General features: G+C 40.6%; 1 protein-coding gene and 1 long non-coding RNA gene across 7 annotated transcripts in view; both read right to left on the minus strand.

The window, feature by feature from the left end:
• The window catches only part of TBC1D1 (TBC1 domain family member 1), an 81,416-nt gene that overhangs the window by 56,874 nt on the left and 1,565 nt on the right, over positions 1-22,977 (minus strand). For 3 of the 6 annotated variants that reach the window (XM_083458029.1, XM_083458025.1, XM_083458028.1), the window contains exon 2: positions 17,271-17,728. In XM_083458029.1, the coding sequence (XP_083314155.1) occupies positions 17,271-17,687 (417 nt within the window). In that variant the 5' untranslated portion in view covers positions 17,688-17,728. The remainder of the gene's footprint in view (positions 1-17,270; positions 17,729-22,977) is intronic. The other 3 variants (XM_083458027.1, XM_083458026.1, XM_083458030.1) reach the window with 1 other exon arrangement.
• Positions 2,320-7,886, minus strand: LOC310657424. The gene is made up of 2 exons (XR_014501771.1): positions 6,998-7,886; positions 2,320-6,961 (listed from the first exon to the last, which is right to left on the minus strand). It is a non-coding gene; the product is annotated as an uncharacterized lncRNA (long non-coding RNA).

Here is a 22,977-nt window from a genome sequence, read left to right on the forward strand (position 1 = left end):
AAGTAAACATATATAATGGTTGTACTGTTAGGCGTTTTCACACAGATTTTGCACATTTTAAAAAGCCACTTAACTTTCCTCTAACTAAACGTTCTCTCTCCAGCTGCATTTTTCTCTTGCAGCACCCCACCATCAAAACATAGCCATTGATCTGCATATCTAAATAGAAAGAAATGAGATGAATGAAGTTTAAAACTCCTCCTACCTTCGCCACCCAGTTGAACAATGGTGACATCCTAACAAGGGCAGATGCAGCAGTGTGCGGAAAGTTGCAATCCCAGCCACTTTCTCCTCTCCTCTTTCAGCGTTTGCGCTCTCATAAAACCGCCCTCTCCCGCATCTGCCTCGAGCAGTAAGCTCATTTACTGAGAAACAAGAAAGCACTTCTTTCAGACTATTCGCTCCATGCTGCAGAAAACCACGCTCCTTCCAAGCTCTGCAAGCAACTATGAGGTCACTGGTCTCTCGCACACAATTCCACAGTCTATCGCAGAGATTCATTGCAAGGAAGGAAAAGGCTGGGTGGGTTACGCGCAGGAGTGAGATTTTCTATAGGCTGCTTTCAAAAGACGACTCCACCTACTCCCAGGGAGTGGCAGTTAAAGAAAGTACCAACAAAGTCCTGCTCTGTAGATCACTCAGGAAGTTGTGAAACGGGGCAGGTTTTTTTTTATTTAAGAGAAAACTGCAATAACATGCCAAAGAGGGCAGTTATGAACATATGCTGGCAACTTTTAAGGAGTTCTGAATAAAAGAGAGCATTCATAGGACTTACTTAAAACAACACGCACAGTCTCCCAACAACACAGCCATTAATAGGACTTTCTAGAAATATTCCAACTTACAAATAAATAGTGTCACTGCTAATTGAAAATAAACGCAAAACCCCCAAATTCAGTGAATTCGTTTCTTGTCTTTCTGCTAACAGCTGCAGTCCTAGCCCCACTTACTTCCGAGTAGACATGGTAGGGACTGCAGCCTCCACTAGTACATCAATATTGGAGCAACAGTGGAATAGTGATTTTTGCAATATTAACATGAAATATATATTGGACGCTTGTCCTGTACTTTATTTTTAAACATATTTTGCAAAATATAATGAATTTTGGTAATAGTGAAGTAATGTACCTTAAGTGCCATTTTCTTCCTCCTCTGAAAAAAGGAATGTTGAATTGCTTTTTGAATGTTAAATAGCTTTTGTTGGGCGGTGCGGGTGGGAGGGACCGTGTGCAACTAGAAGCAAGCTTTCCTCACATTTTAAAATGTTTTGTGTGTTTAGCTTTTTGGCAACAGACATGTAGATGAATAGATTTCATGCAGTATGGCTTAATTTCTAAATAAGAGGTATGAGTCAATCTTGTCTGAAAATTATACATGGACCCTCCTCTTACATAGAAGCTCTTTCCCTGTCCATAGATGTGCAGAGAATAATTGATGGTGTTGGGTTTGCACTCTGCTTATGTGTAATGGCACTCTGCAAACATTCCTAAATAAGTGCTGTGACGAAAAACAGCAAGGCCTATAAATTTAAAATGTTAGCAGCTGCCAATGAATGTTGGGATGAGTCTACATCATACATTGAATAAATTTCTTGGTTGCAGGCTTCTGGTTCTAGAAGAAATGTGAGATCAGATGTGATACATCAGATTAGTTTACTTTCAGATTTATTCACTGCCATGCCAGTATTTTCACATGGCAGGAAGGAATAGCATGGCAAAGCCCAGTCTATTGGCTTGGACAAGAGATGAGCTGTCTTAAACATCTCTTCTCAAGAGTCGCCTCTCCCCATACAAACCAACCTGAACCTGTACTCATGATCTGAGGCCCTTCTTTGTGTGCCTCCTTTATGAAAGATCCAGAGGGTAGCAACACAAGAACAGACTGTAATGGCTTCCCATTTGTGGAATGCCCTGTCCAGGGAGGCTTGCCTGGTACCATCATTATATATCTTTAAACACCAGGCAAAACATGGCCTTTGGCCTTTAACTATTTGTGACCTTTTAGAATTGGGTGGGATGTTTTTAACGTATTTCTCTTTACTCTTGGTTTTAAAGTAACTATGTGAGGTTTAGCGTCTGTACGTTTATTTGGTTGTAAATCACTTTGGATTACCCTGTGTAAGATAAAGCGACTAACAGATTTAATTAATAGTTTTAAGAAGAAGAAGAATAACGCAGCCATTTCATGACAGAGAGGAAGATGGGTCAGCAGGAGCCACTCCATAGCCTTGGGTGAGACACCAGCTGCTTCCTTCCAAGCTGCTCATTATAAGAACTATATAACTTTCCTTTCCCTTCTTTTTTCATTCTGTTTCCTGTCTTTTAAATGTAAGCATATGGGCAATGACTGTAATCTGTGTACAGCACTTAGCAAATCTCAGGTGCTTTATGAATGATGTTATTTACACAGCGTTAGAAAGGCAAGGCCTTTCTGCTCTTACCTCTTACTGTGCTGCTTGACCCAACGTTTTAAAGAGTGAATGTGGAGCTGACTGTCTGTACCATTGGTCACAAGCTGCTGTTATTAGAGAGTGAGTGCAGGGTTTTCCTTTCTGCACTAACGGTGGGTTGTGTCCAAGTTGAGAAAAGTTCTGTGGCTCTAATCACACTCCATACATACCCTCATGATCCTCCAGCAGTAAACATCATCGTTATGAGCATGCATAAAGCTACAGCCGTTTCATGGAATTTTAATTATTATTTTTTAAATGCCTAGCATTTTGGAATTCTAACCTTGTGGTAATACAGAATAGGAGATTCGAAGGTACGTCAGCCTGAGCTATGGCGAACTTGGTTGTTGTGATGAAATTTTGTCTGCAGCTAACGAATGTTGTCATGGGCAGAGCTTTGACTCAACATCATCTCCATCTGTCGATGTCACAAACTGACAGCTTGCAAAGGTCAGAGAGAAGTAGCACAAAACAGATGTCTCCCAAGGCATGCCCATCAACCCCAAACCACAAATAAACCAGAAAAAATGTGCTTGTACACAGTGCTATTTTTTAGAAAAGGTTCGCTCACCACGAACTTCTCCCTTGTTCTCTTAGAATGGCAATGGTGCACACTTGAGAGGTGCTGGAGCTGAGCTCCTGTGAGCTCTGCTGAAAAAAAGTCCTGCTTGTACATATTCCAGATAGATGAAAATATTGAGGATCCATTGAGGATCTTTCACAAAAGTTGTTGTTGTTGTTTTGCAATAAAAGAAAAGGCTTAAAAAGCACCCGACGCTATTCTGGAATATCCCTATAAATGGTAAGTGTACACTGGACAATGAACAATTAGCAGCAAAGATTGGCTTCTGGCCGTAAGACTGGGGACTCCTGACCATGTTATAACATTTCTGTCTCCCAGTTGCATAGTAAAAATTAAGTCTGCAAGTTCAAAAAGGTTTATTTGTGTGGAGCTAGCTGGAATGTATTTAGGTATTCAATAATTTATTTTTATTTACCTCCCCTTAATGTTTGTCCATTTGTTCCACCTCCTCTCCTCCAAAGAAAGTTTAGCAGTACAGACATACTTAAAACAGAACTTTGTGTTTTAATGTTTATTGCAGCTTGTGAATAGATTAAGCAATGCTATTTCCAAAGGTACTGTATAGTCATTTTAAATGAATGGAAAACTCAATAATATATTATAAAAAATAAAAAAAGCAAAAAGCAAAACTGTGCCATATGCACTGTATAATGTTTTTAAAGCTCTTGAAAACAGCATTTTATAATCTGTTATGGAGATAGACTGAACAGGGTAGCTGGATGAATTCTTGAGATAGAAAACTTTGCCTTGTACACATTCACCTTCCAAGTCTCTACCAGAACTTCCTTTTAAAGCAGCTGCCAGGGAGACAGTTCCCAGGGGAACTCAGTGGTCAGTCAGTACAACAACCACCACAACCTTGCTCATGACAGATCATTCCAGGCCTGAACAGAGTTGCTCCAGAGGGAGGCCAAACTGTATATTGCCCAGAGCTTTAGTAGACTTGCTGTTCCTATGAGGGCTGATTTCACTGAGAATAAGGCAGCCAACCAAGCAAAAAAAGTTGCATTAAAAAAAACCTTTGGAGCTGGTTGCCAGAAAAGTAGAGGACAAAGCGACACCTCAACAACTTTAATGCAAGCTGTTGAGTCTGAATGCATGGCTTTTATGTGGGGCCTTGCTCTTGGGCCTACCAGAAAATGTGGACTGCTCCAGGCCTATCAGAAACTGTGGGCTCTTCCCCATAGCCTCACATCAAACCCAATCTGGGCCATGTTGAGATAGCATATATTAACTGGCAATCCTATTCTAACCACAGAAAAGTTATATAATACATCCAGTGTTACAGAACTGAAGGATGCTTTTGTATTTCATGAAGCTTTTAGGGCTTGGATTCTCTGACATTGAAACAGTGACATGCGCCCTCCCAAAAAAAAAATCAAAGAAATCAAAGAAAAATAAACCCTTTGAATCTCCCCAAAAGTTTTGTCTTATGACACTGCAGAAACTGCAAAACTGCTGGGCATGAGGAATGCTGCACTAGAAAACGGCAACAAAAGCCACAGCTGACCATGCTAGAGAGAATGGTCCCCAGGTACCTATCGTACATTGACCATATGGGCCAGGTCAGCCATACTCTTTGCTTTCCTTCCAACTGACATCTCCTCAGATCTGTGTATAGTTACTGGTTTATGGAAGCATGACAAAGGGCTTCACAACACTCGGCTTCCATGGCTTGGACTGTTCTGCTACCTTAAAGGTCCTGGTGGAAGTGGGCAAACAATGGTAGTCTTTAGTTCCAGGCGTTCAGAGGGAACACAGGGAGCACACGAGTAGTGCCATGCCATTGCCTCAAATCTAGAAGTCAGGGTTCATTTTCCTCTTGAATCAGGAAAGGGGGGGGTCATTTGACCCACTTCACTAAACACTGTACTCATGTATTGGCAACTCAGGGCTTGGCACCAATGGGCAATGCAGGTCAAAGAAAGCACAGAGCCAAGGGGGTCAAGCTACTTCTCCCTTTTATTCACTTGCCATACTTATTAGGAATGTTTATTAAATTTGTAGGCCACCCTTCATCCGAAGACCCTATGGCAGCACAACAGAAAAATACAAAACAAGAATACAAAACACATAATAAAATAAAAACAAACCGCTAACCACCCACCTCCCACAAACACATTTAAAAAGCCACAGTGCGCTAATCAGCCGAACGCCTGGTTGGAGAGATATGTTTTCGCCCGCCGCCTACCAGTACCTTCACAATCTGGGACTTTGTGTACAGCCTGTGTGATTTTGGCAGTTCCTCTTCCTCCTGAGTCTGCTCCAAGGAGGTTGTCTGGGACTAAAAGGTTTATTTTAGCCACAAGGCTGTAGCTCCAAGGAGGAGATGGGTAAACAGTGGGCCACTTGGTGGTTATCCATGGGCCAGATTTAGCTCATGAACCAGCAGGTCTCTACCACTACATCCTGGCTGTACTTTAAGAAGTCAGATTAGGGAAGATGCCTCTCTGTGGAGGAAGATGGCAAACCATCTGCATCTGGTAGGAACTGAAGCTGGAATTGTGTGTTTGCTTAAGGGGCTTTAAGGTGTTCCGGATGCTACTTTTTGTGGGAAGATGCCAATGTCACCACTGAATGGTTAGATGTCTGTAAGTTTTATTTTGAAGCAAAGTGTCTAAACTTAGAAACTGGTAAGAAATGGGAAAATGAAATACAAAAACAAAATGCCAAACAATCATGCAATTCGTAGCACCTGTGTGTATAGCCCATTTATGGAAGCACAGATTCATACCAAAGATGTCACAACATGAACTGCTCCAACCATGACCTCAGTGTTAGCCCCTGAAATGAATGCATGGAAGCCGCCAACTAGAGTAAACTTGCTTGCAGAATGAGCAAGGGTGACCTCTCTTCCACCCAGCCTCTGCTGTGAGCTTCAAGCAGGAAAGCAACCCTAAGGGAAAAACAACAACAACAAAACCCTAAAGGGTGTGTGGGAAATGCCACATATAGTTGGCCTTTCTTTGAATTCATGTGCAGAAAATGCAGCCATCCTATCAAAAAACATCTCCTTATCCACATGAAACACCAGAATAACATTAACATCAGAGAAAAAGCTCTTTCCAGATTGGATTGATGCTTCATCTGACCCAGTTCCAAAATAATCAAACTTGTAGCTTTCATTACTTTTGGAATTGCCACAGATACACCATTTACTGCATGACAATACATTAATAGCATCACTGATAATCCTGTCTGCATCACACTGAAAACAGATTTTAAAATAATGTTGGCCAATTTGATAACAAATTGAGTGTTCAGGTTTTAATCAAGAAGTTTTATTTGAATTCCTTGGATTCTGTGTTTGTTCTCAGTAACCACTAAATCATATCCTAGTGTTTCCTCCAAGATGGGATATGGTTTGGGCATCATTAAAAATATAAAAATGATATCTACTGGGAAATGCAGTTTTGTACAACTTATTTAATAATAAGCAATTTCTGTAGAAATTAACCGTCGGTGTCTATGAGAGATGTTATTGGTGGAAACAGTTAAAAATAAAACGTAGGGAAGGTATTTAGAAGAAAGTTCACTTTCCTCCCCAATCCCAATCTCTCAGCTAAAAATTCAAGTGAGAAACTGTAGTGGGAGCATCTCCAGAGTTATAAACTATTTTGAAATATAAGCTGCAGATAAAGTACTCCCCAGACTTGCAGCTATTTCTGTGAAGGCAAACTAAAGAGGTTCCAATTTCCTGACACGACTTTCAGAAATGTCTCAGGCTTGGATTGCAATTGGAGACCCACACAGACACCAACACTGTTTGTACTGGCAGATGCATTCAAGAGCAGTTTTTAGCAATCAACAGGCAAATAAAACATGATGAATGGAACTGAGATCTTTTTATCTTGTGTTGCACAATTTGGAATACCATGATACACCTGTACTTTTCAAGCACAACCCTGAGACTACAATCCTGTGCACACCTACTTAGGACTAAGCCTTACTGAACTCAGTGAGACTTGTTTCCAAGTAAATATTGTTGTGAGTAAATGACTCAGAATCAATTTTCAACACCACCACCAATGTGTAACAAAAAGTCTAGAAAGAAATATAAACTTCTCTCTCTTTGTTTCTTTGTTTGATACATAATAGAACTTAAGGTGCAACACTTTACAAACTTATATGGGAATAAATATGATTGAACTCAAGGGTACTTCTGAATTGATGTACAGCATTGCACTACAAATCTATGTTCCAGTCAACATAAATTTCACATTTGCATCAGATTTAAGTCAATTAAATGTGCTTAAGACAAGGATATCAGTACAGTATGTTTATCCTTTGCTTTAAAAGTATTCAAAGCCAATATCCTTGGCTTTTTGAGAACATGATCAGAACTTTGACATAAATGCATGTTACAAAACTGAAATAGGCTTTACATAACATAGGCATAATGCAGCTGATTAAGTAACTCCAGTCCCTCTGATTTTAACTGGAATGATGTAACTGCTTACTTTTGCAATCAAATAAGTTACTATGCCCATGGGTCCTCTGAATGGAACACAACAGAGTCTAAGGGTATTGCCCCATGCCTTAAATCAGCAGTCCTGCCCTAATAGCTCTAATCAATCTGAATTTTTATTGATGTTATTGTTTACAAAGAAGACCATTGCAACATGGGGACCAATACAGGACTGAGACTCGTCTGTCTTGTAGCATAGTGTACATAATTTAACACACAAGTATTCTTTTTGGACCAATAGAAATGAAAATAAAAGAAACTTTTATTAAAATAATGGTTATCCTAGTAGCTTAAAACTTTTGCCTCCTGGCTGAGCCCTTACGAATATACACATATAGGCTGGCACTGTTCTAGCTTTGTTCACAGGATTGCTGTCCACATTAGAGAATATAATTGAGAATCAGACTGTGATATCATTTTACTTCCTGGTCCACTTGTGACTAACTGTTGACAGCTTTTCTATTATCAATAAATGCTAACTCTTTATTAGCTAGGCTTATGTTGCATGGAGATAGGTCAGATTTCCTTAACAACACAATTATTTGTTCTGAAGCTGGTAAAGGTAACAGTTTTTGATGCAGCAGGAAACCCTTATGCCTCTAATCTCAGCACGCACACAGAGAAGACATTTCACGTCCTATAGAAAAGACTGTAAAATCTAATATTTAGCAAGAAGTGCCGAGTTTTAAAGTCAGCACATAAGCTGGGTCTATGCTCAGTGGTGCCCACCACCACTCTGATTTTTGCCATGGCCTTTTCCTAAGGAAATAATGTGATAAAATATTGCTAAATACCTGCATCCTACATATTCAGTGTCGGAACGTTGAACATTTGCAAATGCCATAGCTCCACAGTGTGGCTGTTTTAGGGAACTGCAGCACAACAAGGCATCCTAGGGATGCAGAGAAAAAGGAGACATGAAAGAGGGCAGGATACTGGCAGGGGAAAACCAGTGGGTGGGAAGGTGAGTTGCTTAATCTCACCAATTAATTGTATGTGTCGTGGGAAATTGGGGTTGTGGTCCACATTCCCCATATGTCTTAATGTGCACAGAGGGGCCTATATGTGTTTCCTTGTCCATACGAACTGTATGCTCCCCACTTGCAAAACTAGGTGCATAGCTCCTGTTGATCAAGTTGCAAGCATGGGGCTCTACCTATACACCATGTGCAACAATAAAAGGTAGATTGGATGGTGGTGGTTTTCAATGTTCACTGCAATCTCTACATTTGTCAGATCTTCCTTGCTTCTTGTCAGGACTGAGTTCCTCGGCTGGATTTTCTTGGTGCTATTTATTCAACGGCTCAGGGCCACCTGTTGCTTATTGACCACATGTGGCCTTATTGGCTGTTTCGACTATATAGCAGCCTCCTGGAAAATCCAAGCAGGCCTTTGTTGTGGGCTGTTGATTTAGAACATCAAACTGGACTCACATTTTTCTCTGACCTAAAACATTGTTCTGCAAGGCATGTGCTTGCGAACTAGAATTTATTATTTGCTTTTGGTCATGTTCCTGAGTTTAGAGCTGACCTATAGCTTAATGGTTGAGTTATTTGAGTTTGGCACTCTGCTGTTTCACAGAGTTCTCTCCTTATAAAGTTAAACGATTGTATTGAGGTTTTTTTTTTAAAAAAATGGGGCAACAAAAACTACTTCTCTCTTAGTGCTACAATGGTGTCTCCAATGTTACAACAGCAATACTGTATAACTGCACAAACATAGTGGAGAAAGAAAAAAACAGCTTGCTATTGTGGAGATGGGGAAAGCCTGTTTACCTATTCCCCCCCCCCCAAAAAAAAACACACACATTGGAAATGGTACAGGAAAGGATAGCTATGCACAGTTTTTTTCTTTTTAAACATGATGTTTTGCCCCCAAATTTCAGGAATAGGGACATTTGATTTGTGATGTCACAGACACTGCCCAATGGGTGCCCAACATTGATGTTGCATTATGTTGAGTTGGATCATTTGTCCATCTGGTTCAGTGCAATCTTCTCTCTGGAGTGAGTGGTAGTGGCTCTCCAAGGTTTCAAACCAGGGTCTTTTGCAGCCTACCTTGGGGTAATTCCTGGGCGTGAACCTGGAACTTTCTACATTCAAATCATATACTCTTCCTCTGAAGTATGGACCTTCCCCTAAGAACATAACTTTCTCTCAGAGGAGTACTGATTGTGCTTCTGGATCAATGTTACAGATGTTAGCAGATATTTCTTGAGCTATAAGATGGATCATTTAAATTACTGGTCGCCAAACGTTTCAGGCACAATTGCAAAAAAGACAAACTGTTGTGAGCACCACACAGACAACAAAGAACACCATACCCTATTTTATGGGCTACAAGATGCTTCTTTCAAGCCTCATTTCAGCAGGTGACCCCATGGGCACCAGGGAAGGCCTCTGAGGGAACATGAGTGCCATATTAGTGGCCCTTGATTTAAATCAAATGTCATTTTTTGCTCCATGTTTAAAATGTCTACTTTTCTGACAAGTCTGTTAAAACGTTTATTTCTCTCAGGAGAGCTAAATGCACTCAAGTTTCAATTATTTCTGCTCCTTCAAATGAAAATCAGCTGCATTTTTAAAGTTATGAGCAACCTTACAAAGAAAATAAATGAGGTCTGCAGCATTTGACAGAAGAGAGAAAAGGGCACCAGTACAATTTTTGCTGGCATTGACATTTATATAAATCTGAGTGGAGAGGGGAGTGTTTCTCTAAGTATTTCTTCATAACTTTGCAGATTGTCTTAACATTTGCTAGTCAAATACTATGAACAATACTAACTCTAATCCCACAGTTGAATGTCTTGTCTGGGTAATTTTAATAGAGAGATGCTTACAAAAGCCTTGGTGTCAGATATAAACAATAAATTACATAATAATCCTCCGTCACGAAGCTAAAGCTAGCAACCAATGTTTGGGGAATTTGCTGTGTCTTTTCTATGCCTTTCATAGTGGGAATAATGTACACAATCCTCATCAGTTCTCAGTCCTGACTGGCTGTGTAGTCTGGTAGCTTACTGTACTATTGATCATAATGCCAGACACTTCCACTAGCCTTTCAGCAGCGTGCATGTATTGTATTGTTCCAGTTATATCCCACTTTTCACTAAAGGAATTCAAGGTGGCATACATGGTTCCTGACTTACTGCTTCCCATTTTACCCTAACAAGCTCTGTTAGATAGGTTAGGTTGAGAGGTGGTGACTGACTAGTGCAAGGTCACTCACTGAGTTTCATGGCTAAGTGAGGATTTGAACCTTGGTCTCTCAGGTCATATTCCATTCTAAAGAATAGAAATACACATCCATGTGAAATAATATGGTTTTGTAACAAAAAGTGAACACACTGAAGTGAATGTACAATTTGATGCTTGGTGTTATTTATTTATAGCGGTTATTAGCAGTCTTTCCAATACAAAATACACATGATAGCCTCAAAATAAAAGACTATACAATAAGAAAAACACCGCATAAAATACTAAAATAAAAGAAAATGTGGGTAACTTTCATCTTTCTTCTGCTCATTAAGTATAATCACTAAGAAATAGTGGCTTTAAAATAACCTAAGAACTACCAAACCTGTCAGGCACAAAGTCACTTAGATAAACATCCTATTTCTAGCCAGTACTGAGGACATTTACAGCAAACATGGGACAAATCCAGTACTCCAACTGATCGCAACTGGTTACTGCTATACTTAACTGTCCAATTGTAATACGATACTATCTGTACTGTTGCAGACTCTTCGCCTCTAGGCAAAACAAAGCTTATGTTTACGCAACTGCACTTTTACTCTCCCCTCTCTCATCCCTCCCTGCCTATCATGTCCCTAAGTCAGTTCAGAGGATATGCTGGAAGCCAACTTTGGGGTGGGGGGAATTCTTCACATTAGACTCTTGCTGTTGGTCCTAATAGTTACTTCAAATCATTATTGAGGAACTGGAATCAAACAAAGGCTGGTTACAGTATAAGCCAGCTATACAAGCCTCAAAAATATGGATTTTTCTCTAAACACATTCCCAAAAAATATTATTCTAAGTTGCAGATTGGAATCAGGTTGACAAAGGTGCAGTACCAATTGGGTGCTATTATTATTAAGTTTTTGCATCCTAAGCAACAAATATATTTGACTGTTCAGAAAAAAAAACCCTGGGTGGTTTACACGGACCCCCTGCAGGCCATGGACCACCAGTTGGTAACCACTGCTGTATCTTCTTGTTTTTCAGTCTTTTGGTTAAGATAAAGAATAATAAAATGCACCTGTGTGGTGGCCCTCTTTTCCTCTCTTCCAACTCCAGCTACGAAGTTGCATTCTTTTACTTGAGCTTCTAAATTGACTTGGTGTAAAAAATTGGAAAGCCAAACTCTGAACTTTAGATACTGAGTGAAGCAACTGCTCAAAATTGTGTTAGCAGGGCAGAGCCATTTGAAAATATTGGTGGATTTTGAACAGCTTTTTGACAATTCACAATTTCTCTATTTCCAGAAATAAAAGACTTTGTGGGGTTTTTCAGTCGTAGATATTTTGTTGGCTTGCATGGGAAAAGGGGCTTCTAACAGCTGAAACATTACAGTGGAACCGCGGGTTGCGAATGTGATCCGTGCGGGAGGCACATTGGCAACCTGCAGCGCTGTGTCTGTGTGCGCAGGCGCGCAACATGATTTGGCACTTCTGCGCATGCGCAAAGCGCGATTTAGCACTTCTGAGCATGCGCCAAAACCCAGAAATAACCTGTTCCGGTACTTCCGGGTTCCGCCTGTCCGTAACCCGAAAACGTGCAACCCGCAGCGTTCACAACCCAAGGTATAACTGTATATGAATACCTGTTAGATTGTGAAACCTGTAGAAATCCAGAAATGTTTCATACAAATCAAGATAGGGCAGCTTTTGCATCCTGAGGGCCACATTACCTCAGAGAGAAGCTTGTGGGGGCCATGTGCCCATAGTAGGTGGGACCAGAGGCAAAAGTGGGCATAACATTGGGTATGACTCTTTCCTTTATACATTCCAGCCATGCAAATGCAGATGTTTCTACATACACCCCTCCATATGCCATCTAGGATATGAGAAGCATTATTAGATGTCAACGATACATTCCAGGCAAACAAAAGCACTAAGGAAGCATACAATGAGGGGAGGGCATAGCCATAGGAAAGTGTTCTGCCTCTGGGCTTGAGGCTTCCCAGCCCAATATAAATATAAGCCCACCTTGCAGAAGGGCCTGTTGACCAGCAATTAGTAGGCCAGCATGTGTTTATTGTTTGGCCAGGCCAGGCCAGAATAAGTTTCTCAAGATACTTCCTATGCATGTTTGTGGAGTTAAGTATCAAAGTCGAACACTTCAATAGCATTCTGAGATCAAAGGTTTTAAGAAGGCTTGTTTTCTCATTGAAGCAAAACCACCTGATGCTAAAATTGTTTGACTGGCCTCTGTAGAGGAGATCAAAGACTAAAGAATAAGATTTGGCGATATAAAACTAACTTGTATTTTTTTATTTCCAGAGATAGAGAATCTACACCTGTATAGAACCTAGGGGACCTCATATGAATGTCTGCTATTTCCCCTATCAGTCCATCATAAAACACATGTAGGAAATGATGGGTTAATCACCAGCAATTGGAGTTTTTTCTCTCTCTCTCCTCCCCACTTTTATTTTATTTTCTTGCTTTGTATACTATCTAGCGTTATTAAGAGTTCAGGAGAACTCAAAAGATTGTGCATTGCTTTGTGATATTTTGGTTGGCCTAATAAAGATATTGTCCTAATGTGGACATTGAATTTTTTCATTTCAACCAACCATTACCCTTTGTATTGTATAGTTATACTTTCATCTTATTATTTAACTCTAAAGCTTGAATAGAACAGTATACTTTCTCTCCTTCATGCACATGCTGTTGATTCTTTTCTAATTCAGGCATACCATTCTTTGCATGGTTTACATAATCAGTTTGGACATTGGGCAAGCCATGCTTTATGCAAGCCTGAGAGAAAGAACCTCTGGCCTTCCAGATGTTATAGAGTACAGCTCCCGCTATCCCTGACCATTGACCATGCTTACCCCAGTAAGCTCATGGGAGTTGCAGTCTAATAGCATCTGGCTCACAGGTTCCCCACACCTGGTGTAAGTCAAAGTATGCGTCCAAACCAGAACCTACTTCCAGTCATGATTTCTGGTTCATGGTTGGTGTAAACCAGCATTTGCCAGTTTGTTAACTTTGGTTTCCCCAAAGAAGGAAGTGAGGAAGAAAATTGGAGTGTGAGAGAAAGTGCATGACTGCACTTTTCTCTCACTTCCTTCTTAAATAAAAACTTACTGTTAATGAGTTTGCTAACCTTAGGTATAAAATGCATGTTCAATGCTATACGTTTTGTGTTTCACTGATATGGCCAGGACCTAAAATGGAAAGTCCTGTCTCTTCCAGGACTTGCGCTTCTGCAGAGGGATTTTTGTTTTTTGAGTAACAGATACACCCAAATCACAAACTTCCATTTTTGTTCAAAAGGCAAAGAAAGGGTTCAAAGGAAGCACAAGTCAAGAATCACCTTGGAACACTGAATTAGCACAGTTAATAATAATAATTTTGTATTTATACCCCGCCCTCCCCAGCCTTGGCTGGGCTCAGAGCAGCTTACAAGCAATAATAAAAACAAGATGAATGATTACAACTTAGAAACAAAAATAAAATACTACTTTAAAATAATGGAACATTAAAATATTAAAATGTAGCCCCATCGCAGGAGGAGAGGGAAAAGAAAAAAGAAAGAGAGGGAGGGAGGGAATCAAATTGGCTCCAAGCCAAAGGCCAGGCGGAACAACTCTGTCTTACAGGCCCTGCGGAAAGAAATCAGATCCTGCAGGGCCCTGGTCTCATGAGGCAGAGTGTTCCACCAGGCCGGAGCCAGAGTTGAAAAGGCCCTGGCTCTGGTTGAAGCCAATCTAACTTCCTTAGGGCCTGGGACCACTAGGGTGTTGCTATTTATGGACCTTGAGGCTCTCCGTGGGGCATAGCAGGAGAGGCAGTCCCGTAGGTACGAGGGTCCTAGGCCGTGAAGGGCTTTAAAGGTCAAAAGCAGCACCTTAAAATCTGACCCTGTACTCCACCGGGAGCCAGTGCAGCTTGAAAAGCACTGGGTGAATATGTTCCCATGGCAGAGACCCCCAGTTCTTCAGTTCCTGGCCAATGTCTGCTACCATATTACAGCACTCCAATTTTGCAATGCTCCTAAAGAAGCAGCCACACCATTATAATAGTGTGAGAGAGCTCATGGATCTCAAGCAAAGTCTCGTGAAAAATACCCATTCTCAACTTCAAAAGCTTCCACATGGCTGAGAAGCCACCTAATGACTAAAGTAAAAACCATTCCCCAAGTTTAAAATGCTACCCCAAAAACAATCTTACGGAAAGATTTTTTAAAGATACATTTGTCCTTCAGATTACAAATACCAGAACTGGTTTAGAGGCTCACTACATATTTGGCAGCAAAGTATTTAAAAAAATGTTTTTCTAAAGAAATATTTGTTTTACTTGGTATAAACAAGGGTCACAATTATTTGAGCTTCTTCCAAATCAGGATCCTTTTTACGTGATAAGACTTTTAGAGAAGGACAAGATGTTTATGTTATGTTATGCTTTAGAACTATAAATTTTGCATCCATTTGATGTTCGTAGCTGTGTGAAAATGTTCGGCTCTTTCCTAGAACATGATGTTAATAATAAACTGACACCCCCAAAAGAAACTAAATCATGCACAGTCCTCTACTTAACTGTTTTGTTCTTCAAACTTTATGTCAAACTGCTCCCAGAACTAGCCAAGCAAGTAAATGTTACCATCATTTTTTCACAGTGTAAAACAAAATGGGGCATTGTGGTAGACAGCAAACAGTGATCAATAATATATATTAACAAAAGTAACCAATAATAACATCATGTACTAGTGTTTGAGGTGATTATTATTGCCATCAGTATTTTGGGAGGGGGCGGGGCAGGTAGACATCCTATGCTTTTAAGTGTCATGGTTATAACATAACATTCACTGATTGAGACCAACATTTCTCAAAGCAAGGGACACTCAAGCCATTCTGTTTTCACAATATGACATCATATAGCTACTAAAGATCAGAACTCCAGGCAAATTGAGAACTGAGGTAGGAAAACAGGTAGATAAGGAACTATCAGCCTCTGGCCATCTTGAACAAATCTGTAATGCTGTTGCCACAACATATTTATTACGTAGCAGTTTGGGGCATGTCAGTCCCAGCACTGTTACCCTACACTTTAGTTAATACCCACAGTGGCAGCCTTTAGGCTCTCAAATTTCAGACTAGACTAGACTAATATTTACTAGCATGTGGTCTGGAATGGAAAGAGGTATGTATACTGCAGACTTAAAACTGGTTTATCAGTTATTCCCTTTCCTAGAGGAACTGCAATTCCATTCTTTGGGGAGCCTATGATAAGCCATATTTACTGTGGGGACGCGGGTGATGCTGTGGTCTAAATCACTCAGCCTATCGGGCTTGCCAATCTGAAGGTTGTACAAACACAAAAGCAAAAACTTTTGTCACAAGTTATCTATGGCGTATCTATACTATTGATTCATATTACAGTAGTTTTATACTAGTTCAAGTAGCCCCTTAAAAAGCTACTGAGGGTGCTGAGAATTTTCTTTGACACCCCTGGCCTACCACCAATCTACAGTTTTCGTTATTTTATGGGGAAAGAAAGTCACAATGGAAAGAAAATGGCTAAAAATTTTAATGGTCCCCTAATACACTGCCATATTCAGAGATAACTGTACTAGTTGAATCTGTTCTCTAGATAACAGAAGCTGAGAGTTAAAGATATAAGGCACAAACAGGATAATTATCACTCCCTAACTGCCCTATTGTCAGGGACGCGGGTGGCGCTGTGGGTTAAAGCCTCAGTGCCTAGGGCTTGCCGATCGAAAGGTCGGCGGTTCGAATCCCCGTGGCGGGGTGCGCTCCCGCTGTTCGGTCCCAGCGCCTGCCAACCTAGCAGTTCGAAAGCACTCCCGGGTGCAAGTAGATAAATAGGGACCGTTCACCAGCGGGAAGGTAAACGGCGTTTCCATGTGCGGCTCTGGCTCGCCAGAGCAGCGATGTCACGCTGGCCACGTGACCCGGAAGTGTCTTCGGACAGCGCTGGCCCTTGGCCTCTTGAGTGAGATGGGTGCATAACCCTAGAGTCTGTCAAGACTGGCCCGTACGGGCAGGGGTACCTTTACCTTTTTAACTGCCCTATTTGCACCACTTTTATTGAACAATTTCTTCTTGCACATTGACACAGACTGAATACCAAGCTTCATAGAGTACTAATATAATTTGTTTGAGAGGTCCTATATTCATGAAATAGTGGAAGCCCTGGATAAATGAATGGATACTTTGTTTTACATATTGAGAAAATAATCATATACAGCTTGTATGGAATAGTACTATTCACATCCACATTATGCATTTAAAGCACATTTATAGCATTTTAACAGTCATGGCTTCCTATAAAGGATCCTGGGAAGTGTAGTTTACCTCTCACAGAGCCACAATCCCGGTACCTTTATAAAACTACAGTTCCCTGGATTCTTTGTGTGAAGTAACATATCTTAAATGTATGGCATGGATGACAAACCATCACAGAAGCTGCATCTCTCTACCATACAATTTATTTAAATGCCATCTTAATTTGCAACACATTCTCTAAAAGAGCTGTTAATAACTCTCGGTTTGAATGTAAACAAAAATATATCACTTACTTTTGTTTGATCATCAGCTTTGAATACGTAACAGATACTTTGGGGGTTTGTTGCTCCATCTTTTATTAAGCAGGCAAAGTAGCTTGGATCATGACTGTTGTGAATCAGTTTGTGGACATGCTGTGGCTTACACTCAAATAGGCTGGAACAAATCAGAGGATCCCATTGCTGGGTTTTCCCTGTGTCTGCTTCACATCGCAGCCTGGTAGGTGAGACGTAAAGCCGTATTTGGCTGGAGTTAGGCTCTTCCTTCAAGGAGTGCGTGCTGAGCTGCCGAATCTCTGCCACAATCCAAGGGAGCACTGGCATAGTGGTTAGAGAATGTACTGGCAGAGAACCTACTAGCTGAAGACTGAAGTCTATTGAGCCATCACTGGTTGCTTCAGGATTTTTAACTTTGAACGATATGGGATCCATGTTTGAGTCATCAAACAAATTTTTGATGAAGACTTATACTTCTGAAAGGAAAGATATTTACACGGTTAACACAATTTCCCTCTTTTATCATTTAAGAGTTATGTCAGTGACTGTATAAAATTAAGCAATAAAATGAAAAGCTTCTTGTGTAATTATATATATCAGCCATTAATAACAGTGATTCACACTTAGGGCAAAAGCATTACAGGAATCAAGTCATATTTAAACATAGGGATGTTAAAGCCTCAGATGATCCTCAGCTAGCTATAAAGTATATTTCATTATTTAAAAGCCACAGCACTATAGTAGATTCATTCTGGTTCTTTGATATGGGTCCAATTATGAGCTACAACATTTGCATGCAAGGTTTTGTCTTCAGGCTCATTGAAAACACAAGAAAAAGCAAGACTGTTGAAGTCCGAATTAAAATATCCAAAGGTTTTAAGAAATGCCGTACTTTTCCGTGTATAAAACTAGGGTTTTTTTACTAAAAAATAAAGTTTAAAAAGGGGGGTAGTCTTATACACAGGGGCAATCTCCCCCCATTTTATTAATTTTGAGTCCTCCAAAACAGGGGGCGTCTTAATACACGGGGGCGTGTTATACATGGAAAAATACGGTAGCTTGTGTAACAAGAACCACAGACTCCCACTATCCCCAGCCAGCATGGCAAATGGTCAGAGCAGACGAGAGCTGTAGTCCAACAACAGATGGAGGGTCACAGGTTCCTCACCCCCGCTTGGAGATATTGAGGAGAAGGAGGAAGCATCACGACTTAGCAACACCATGGGCTAAGTAGGAAAGGAAAGGCAGGGAGACAACCACAGTTGTCTGCAATAAGAAAACAAGTGTGGAAGGAGGAAGTAGGAGACAAAGATTGTGTGGGTGTTGGGTCTTGATCTGGGGACTAAATGATGTCAACAACCCTTCCCCCTTTTTCTTGAGTTCATATTGACTGCACATTAGCTTGCCCTTATCCTCTAGGAACTGGCCCTTTGACCTTCCTGGAGAGCATTCTTCTAAAGCAGTATCAAACCCATATATCTAGGGAGGTACAAAGGTGATGATACATCACACCACAAGAATCATATTACATTTTCTGGTCTACTATTTTTATCCTGACTTAATGCTTGTTTGCAACATAATGAAAGTTTGTGTACTTTGACAAATGTTCTCCTTACTTAAAATATGCAGTGGCTTAGCTTATAAGCACATTAAGACGATTGAGAGCAACTGTCAACAGTTCATAGCCTTTTGAACTCTGAGGGAGATAGCAAGAGTGCCTCTTTTTTCCATTTTATATAGTAATGTTCTTTTCAATCTCTGAGCTTAGCTACAGTCACAAATCCCACCATCTGTACTGCAGTGAGGCTCCTAAATAATAGCTCAGGAGTATTAGCCTCTTTCCTAAATAACATGCAGTACATAAGCAATCTCTTAAAACTAGCCTAAAATAGGACACATGAGTTCAAATTCCCATGCAGCCGTTCATAGATAGGAAAGTATCTTGTTTTAAAAGGAATGCTAGCTAAGAAATAAAATGGTGGTGCTTAAGAACTAAGAAAGGAACTGCTATACTTTATTATCAGAACAGATTATTATTCCTGGACACACATTTGTATCCTTCTCATTTACTTACTCAGAGATGTAGCATAAAATTTATTTTCACCACAACTGATAAGAAAGCTGAAATTTGATGTATCAGTCAACCAATCATTTTATTTGTAAGCTGCCTTTCCAAAATTAAAACCATGCTCAAGGTGGCTTACAACATATAAAAAAATCACATAACAAAAGTGGTCAATAAACAATAAACAAAACATCAAAAAGTGCACAAAAGTATATGGATCGTCCAACTCCAGAGAAGGTTGAACATGTTACCTCTCTCCCTCAAAATGTAGAGCATGGAGTCTAGTTCCTAACAGCAGTCAGTAAAGTGAAATTCAAGACACAAATTAGACAACACGTTGAGAGTATGGGGAGGTCTTAGTAACCCTCAGTTGGATGTGTGTATGTTTGGTTTAAAGTGGCAGCCAGAAAAGAGACTTGAAAAATGGGAGAAGCCACATATATTTGGTATTTTCTCCTCAACATACTTTTAACAGTAAAGGTGAGAGATTTCTAGAGTGATACCAACTACTATAAGTAATTTTACCGTCATGTGTGTGTGCACATGTGTCACAGCAGTGTGAATATTTTGAGATTAAGTGACCTGAATACTTTAGCACAGAGCTTTCCAAACTGTGTGTCGCGACATATTAACGTGTCGGCTGCAATGTGTAGGTGTGTTGCACAAATGCTCCCCATGCTCCTCCTGGGGCTGGAAAGGGATTAGTTTAACCTCTGGTTTGCTAGTAAAACTGAATTAAGGTAAAGGTAAAGGGACCCCTGACCATTTGGTCCAGTCGTGACCGACTCTGGGGTTGCGGCGCTCATCTCGCTTTATTGGCCAAGGGAGCCAAGCATGTGGCCAGCATGACTAAGCCACTTCTGGTGAACCAGAGCAGCGCGCGGAAACGGCGTTTACCTTCCCACTGGAGTGGTACCTATTTATCTACTGTGTTGCAAAATGATGCATGTCTAAAAAGTGTGTCATCAACATGAAAAGTTTGGAATGCTCTTCTTTAGCATTTAAGAAAGAATTACAGTAAACCCACAACATATGCAGGAATTACGTTCTGGGGATCACGCCTAAACCCAAAACCACATATAGTTAAACTGAGTTCCGGTGAGTTTCAGCTGAAAAAAAGCCCTGGTCAAAGCACACTGAGTTCAATGGCAGGTGGGATTGCTAAATCATTTTCCACAGAATCGTGCCTACTTTCTGTCCCCTTTATTTTTTTTTGCAATGCACATAAAGCTGAATGTGCACAAGTTAAATGCAAGTGAATTGTATTTACTGTACTTAAATTAGGACATTATCACTTTGTGCAGGTGCTTATAACAGTTCTAAGAATCCAGACTTTCCATTTGGGGGAGGGGAAACCCCACCTCTCTCAGTGATGAAGCTGGGAACCACTCAGCTTCATTGCTGGGTTCCCAGGGAGTAGGGCTTCTGGGGCAGACCAAAGAGAAGACTCTAGGGGTCTGGTCCACTCCAGGAACATAAAAAGAGGACACAACCAACTTCCACCACAGTCCCCCGCTGATCTTTCCACCCACCCTCTAATGCTATTCTTTGTAATTTTGCTTTTATCTAATATTTAATTGTCACAACTTTCCTATGGTGGAAAAGGCACTGGGCTGAATCCTTAGAAGGGAGGGGCAGGCAAAGGTCACCATTTTTCAACCAAGGAGATTCCCCTTAAGCAGTCTTGGAGAGCAGAGATTTCTGTCCTGAAGCCCAGTTTGGGGGTTGATGAGCCATGGCACCCTCGCCTCAGTGGCCCGGGGAGGTTCTCTGTAAGTGGTTCATACTGTGCGGAAATCTCAAAATTGGTCAATCTTTGCTGTCAAGACACAGCTCATCACCCAACAGGCTGCCTTGGTGATCACATGGATATAGGCCTTCGCTTTGCCAAAGCTTTTGCGCTGTAATCAATAAAGCTATGGCCTCCCCCCCCCCCAACTTGTCATTTTTACTGACTGCTTCCCACACCCCAGAGCTACACTGCACATGGGCTTACAATGCACATACAAGGTGGACTTGAGTTTAGATAAATGGCCTCCACAGATTTAGTAACCTTGGCATCTTGGGATCAGTAACCTTGACCTATCTGTGAATTGAGTCACTCTGCTTATAGACGTTTTGCAGATGCCTGATTCACCATCCACCCAAAGCACTAGCCATGGTGCAGGCTATAGTCTATTACTCCTCAAGAGGACATAATTGAGGGCTGGGAACATCACCCATTTAAAATCCTGGAGAGCCACTGCTGGTCAGTGTGGCCAATATTGAGTTAGATGGACCAGTGGTCTGACTGAGTAAAGGATAGCTTCCTACCTTCCTAACTACTCTAAGCAGTTTTCCCCTCTATGACTACAGCTACCCTTAAATATTCAGGTATGATGCATTTTGTAACCTTTTATGCCCTGTCTCTGTAATTTTAATACTGCTAAAAATCCTTTCCAAGCCCTTTACAAACATCAAGCTTGAAACCAGAGTGTACTGTGCTATGTATAACATTACTTTGCATGCTTCACTCTGAGCAGCACAATTGGAGTTTATTGCTGTGACATTCCTGAGACATTATTTTTACCCATAATACTCCAAGCGCACACCCTAAATACAGTACAAGCAAACTCCAAAGAGAAAAGTTGCTAACCAACCAGTACATTTTGGATTATTCTCCACTAGGAAATATTATATCCCTCATTGTACTTGTACAGATGACGCCGGTTACAATATTTGGTTATTTTTGGAGTGAAGAAGGGGTTATCATCCTGCAATTTAAAAAGGAAACTGCCTCCCAAATTACATGCTTATTCCTAGGTTGTTTATGCTTCCATCATCACTAACGCAGGTGAACTTGTATCTCTCTGGGATTTCAACATTACAGCAAAATCCCAGACTGAAATTGTATCCTAAGCTCTGCAGTGCTAAATGGCAGAGTGACCCTCTATCACTTGATCTCTGAACAGAAGAGAAAACCACACAAGTGCAGTGCTGAGTTATGAGCAAAGTTGGCACCTTTAGTTCTACAATTTGTTATTGGCATAAGTTAGAGCCTACAAAGTACATTCAAAGCTGCCTTTGAATCTCAACAAGATGATGCACTGAGAGATAAATCTATGCCTCTGTCTCTTAGAAAATGGAAATGAATGCACACAAAACACTTCTTTTTAATCTTGATATATGCATGATATCCACATGATAAAAAATAAAAAGCAAAACTCAACTTTACTTCCAAATACAGTATGCCACTTTCACCTGGCATATTACATTAATTTTAGTGCTGGTACTGTCGTAAGCTTTGGGAGCTAGATGAAAAGCAGGGTAAGTGGCAAAAGGTGCGTTCATCAGGAAACATATTAAACATGCTTTTAACCAAATATTTGTGGGATTCCAACCAGACATCATTGCTCATACCAACAGATTAATGACGATCGAGTTGAGACAGGACAAAAACAAGCAAACATGCACACAAAAAACCAACATTTTAATGCATTTTTGTAGACCTAAAACTGTTTATATACTGAGCGAGAGCTGTCCTAGTTTTCACAATCCTTCTACTGTGATTTATTGATGCAACAATTATTGAAGGGAAGTTGTCAGTGTCAGCAGTGCCAGTCATTAAAACGTTCCCATTTGGCATCCGAAGCTTCCTTCTAACTGTGCAAAGCCTGGCTG

The sequence above is a fragment of the Podarcis tiliguerta genome (assembly GCF_965153285.1).
Source record: "Podarcis tiliguerta genome assembly, chromosome: 9".
Lineage (NCBI taxonomy): Eukaryota > Metazoa > Chordata > Lepidosauria > Squamata > Lacertidae > Podarcis > Podarcis tiliguerta.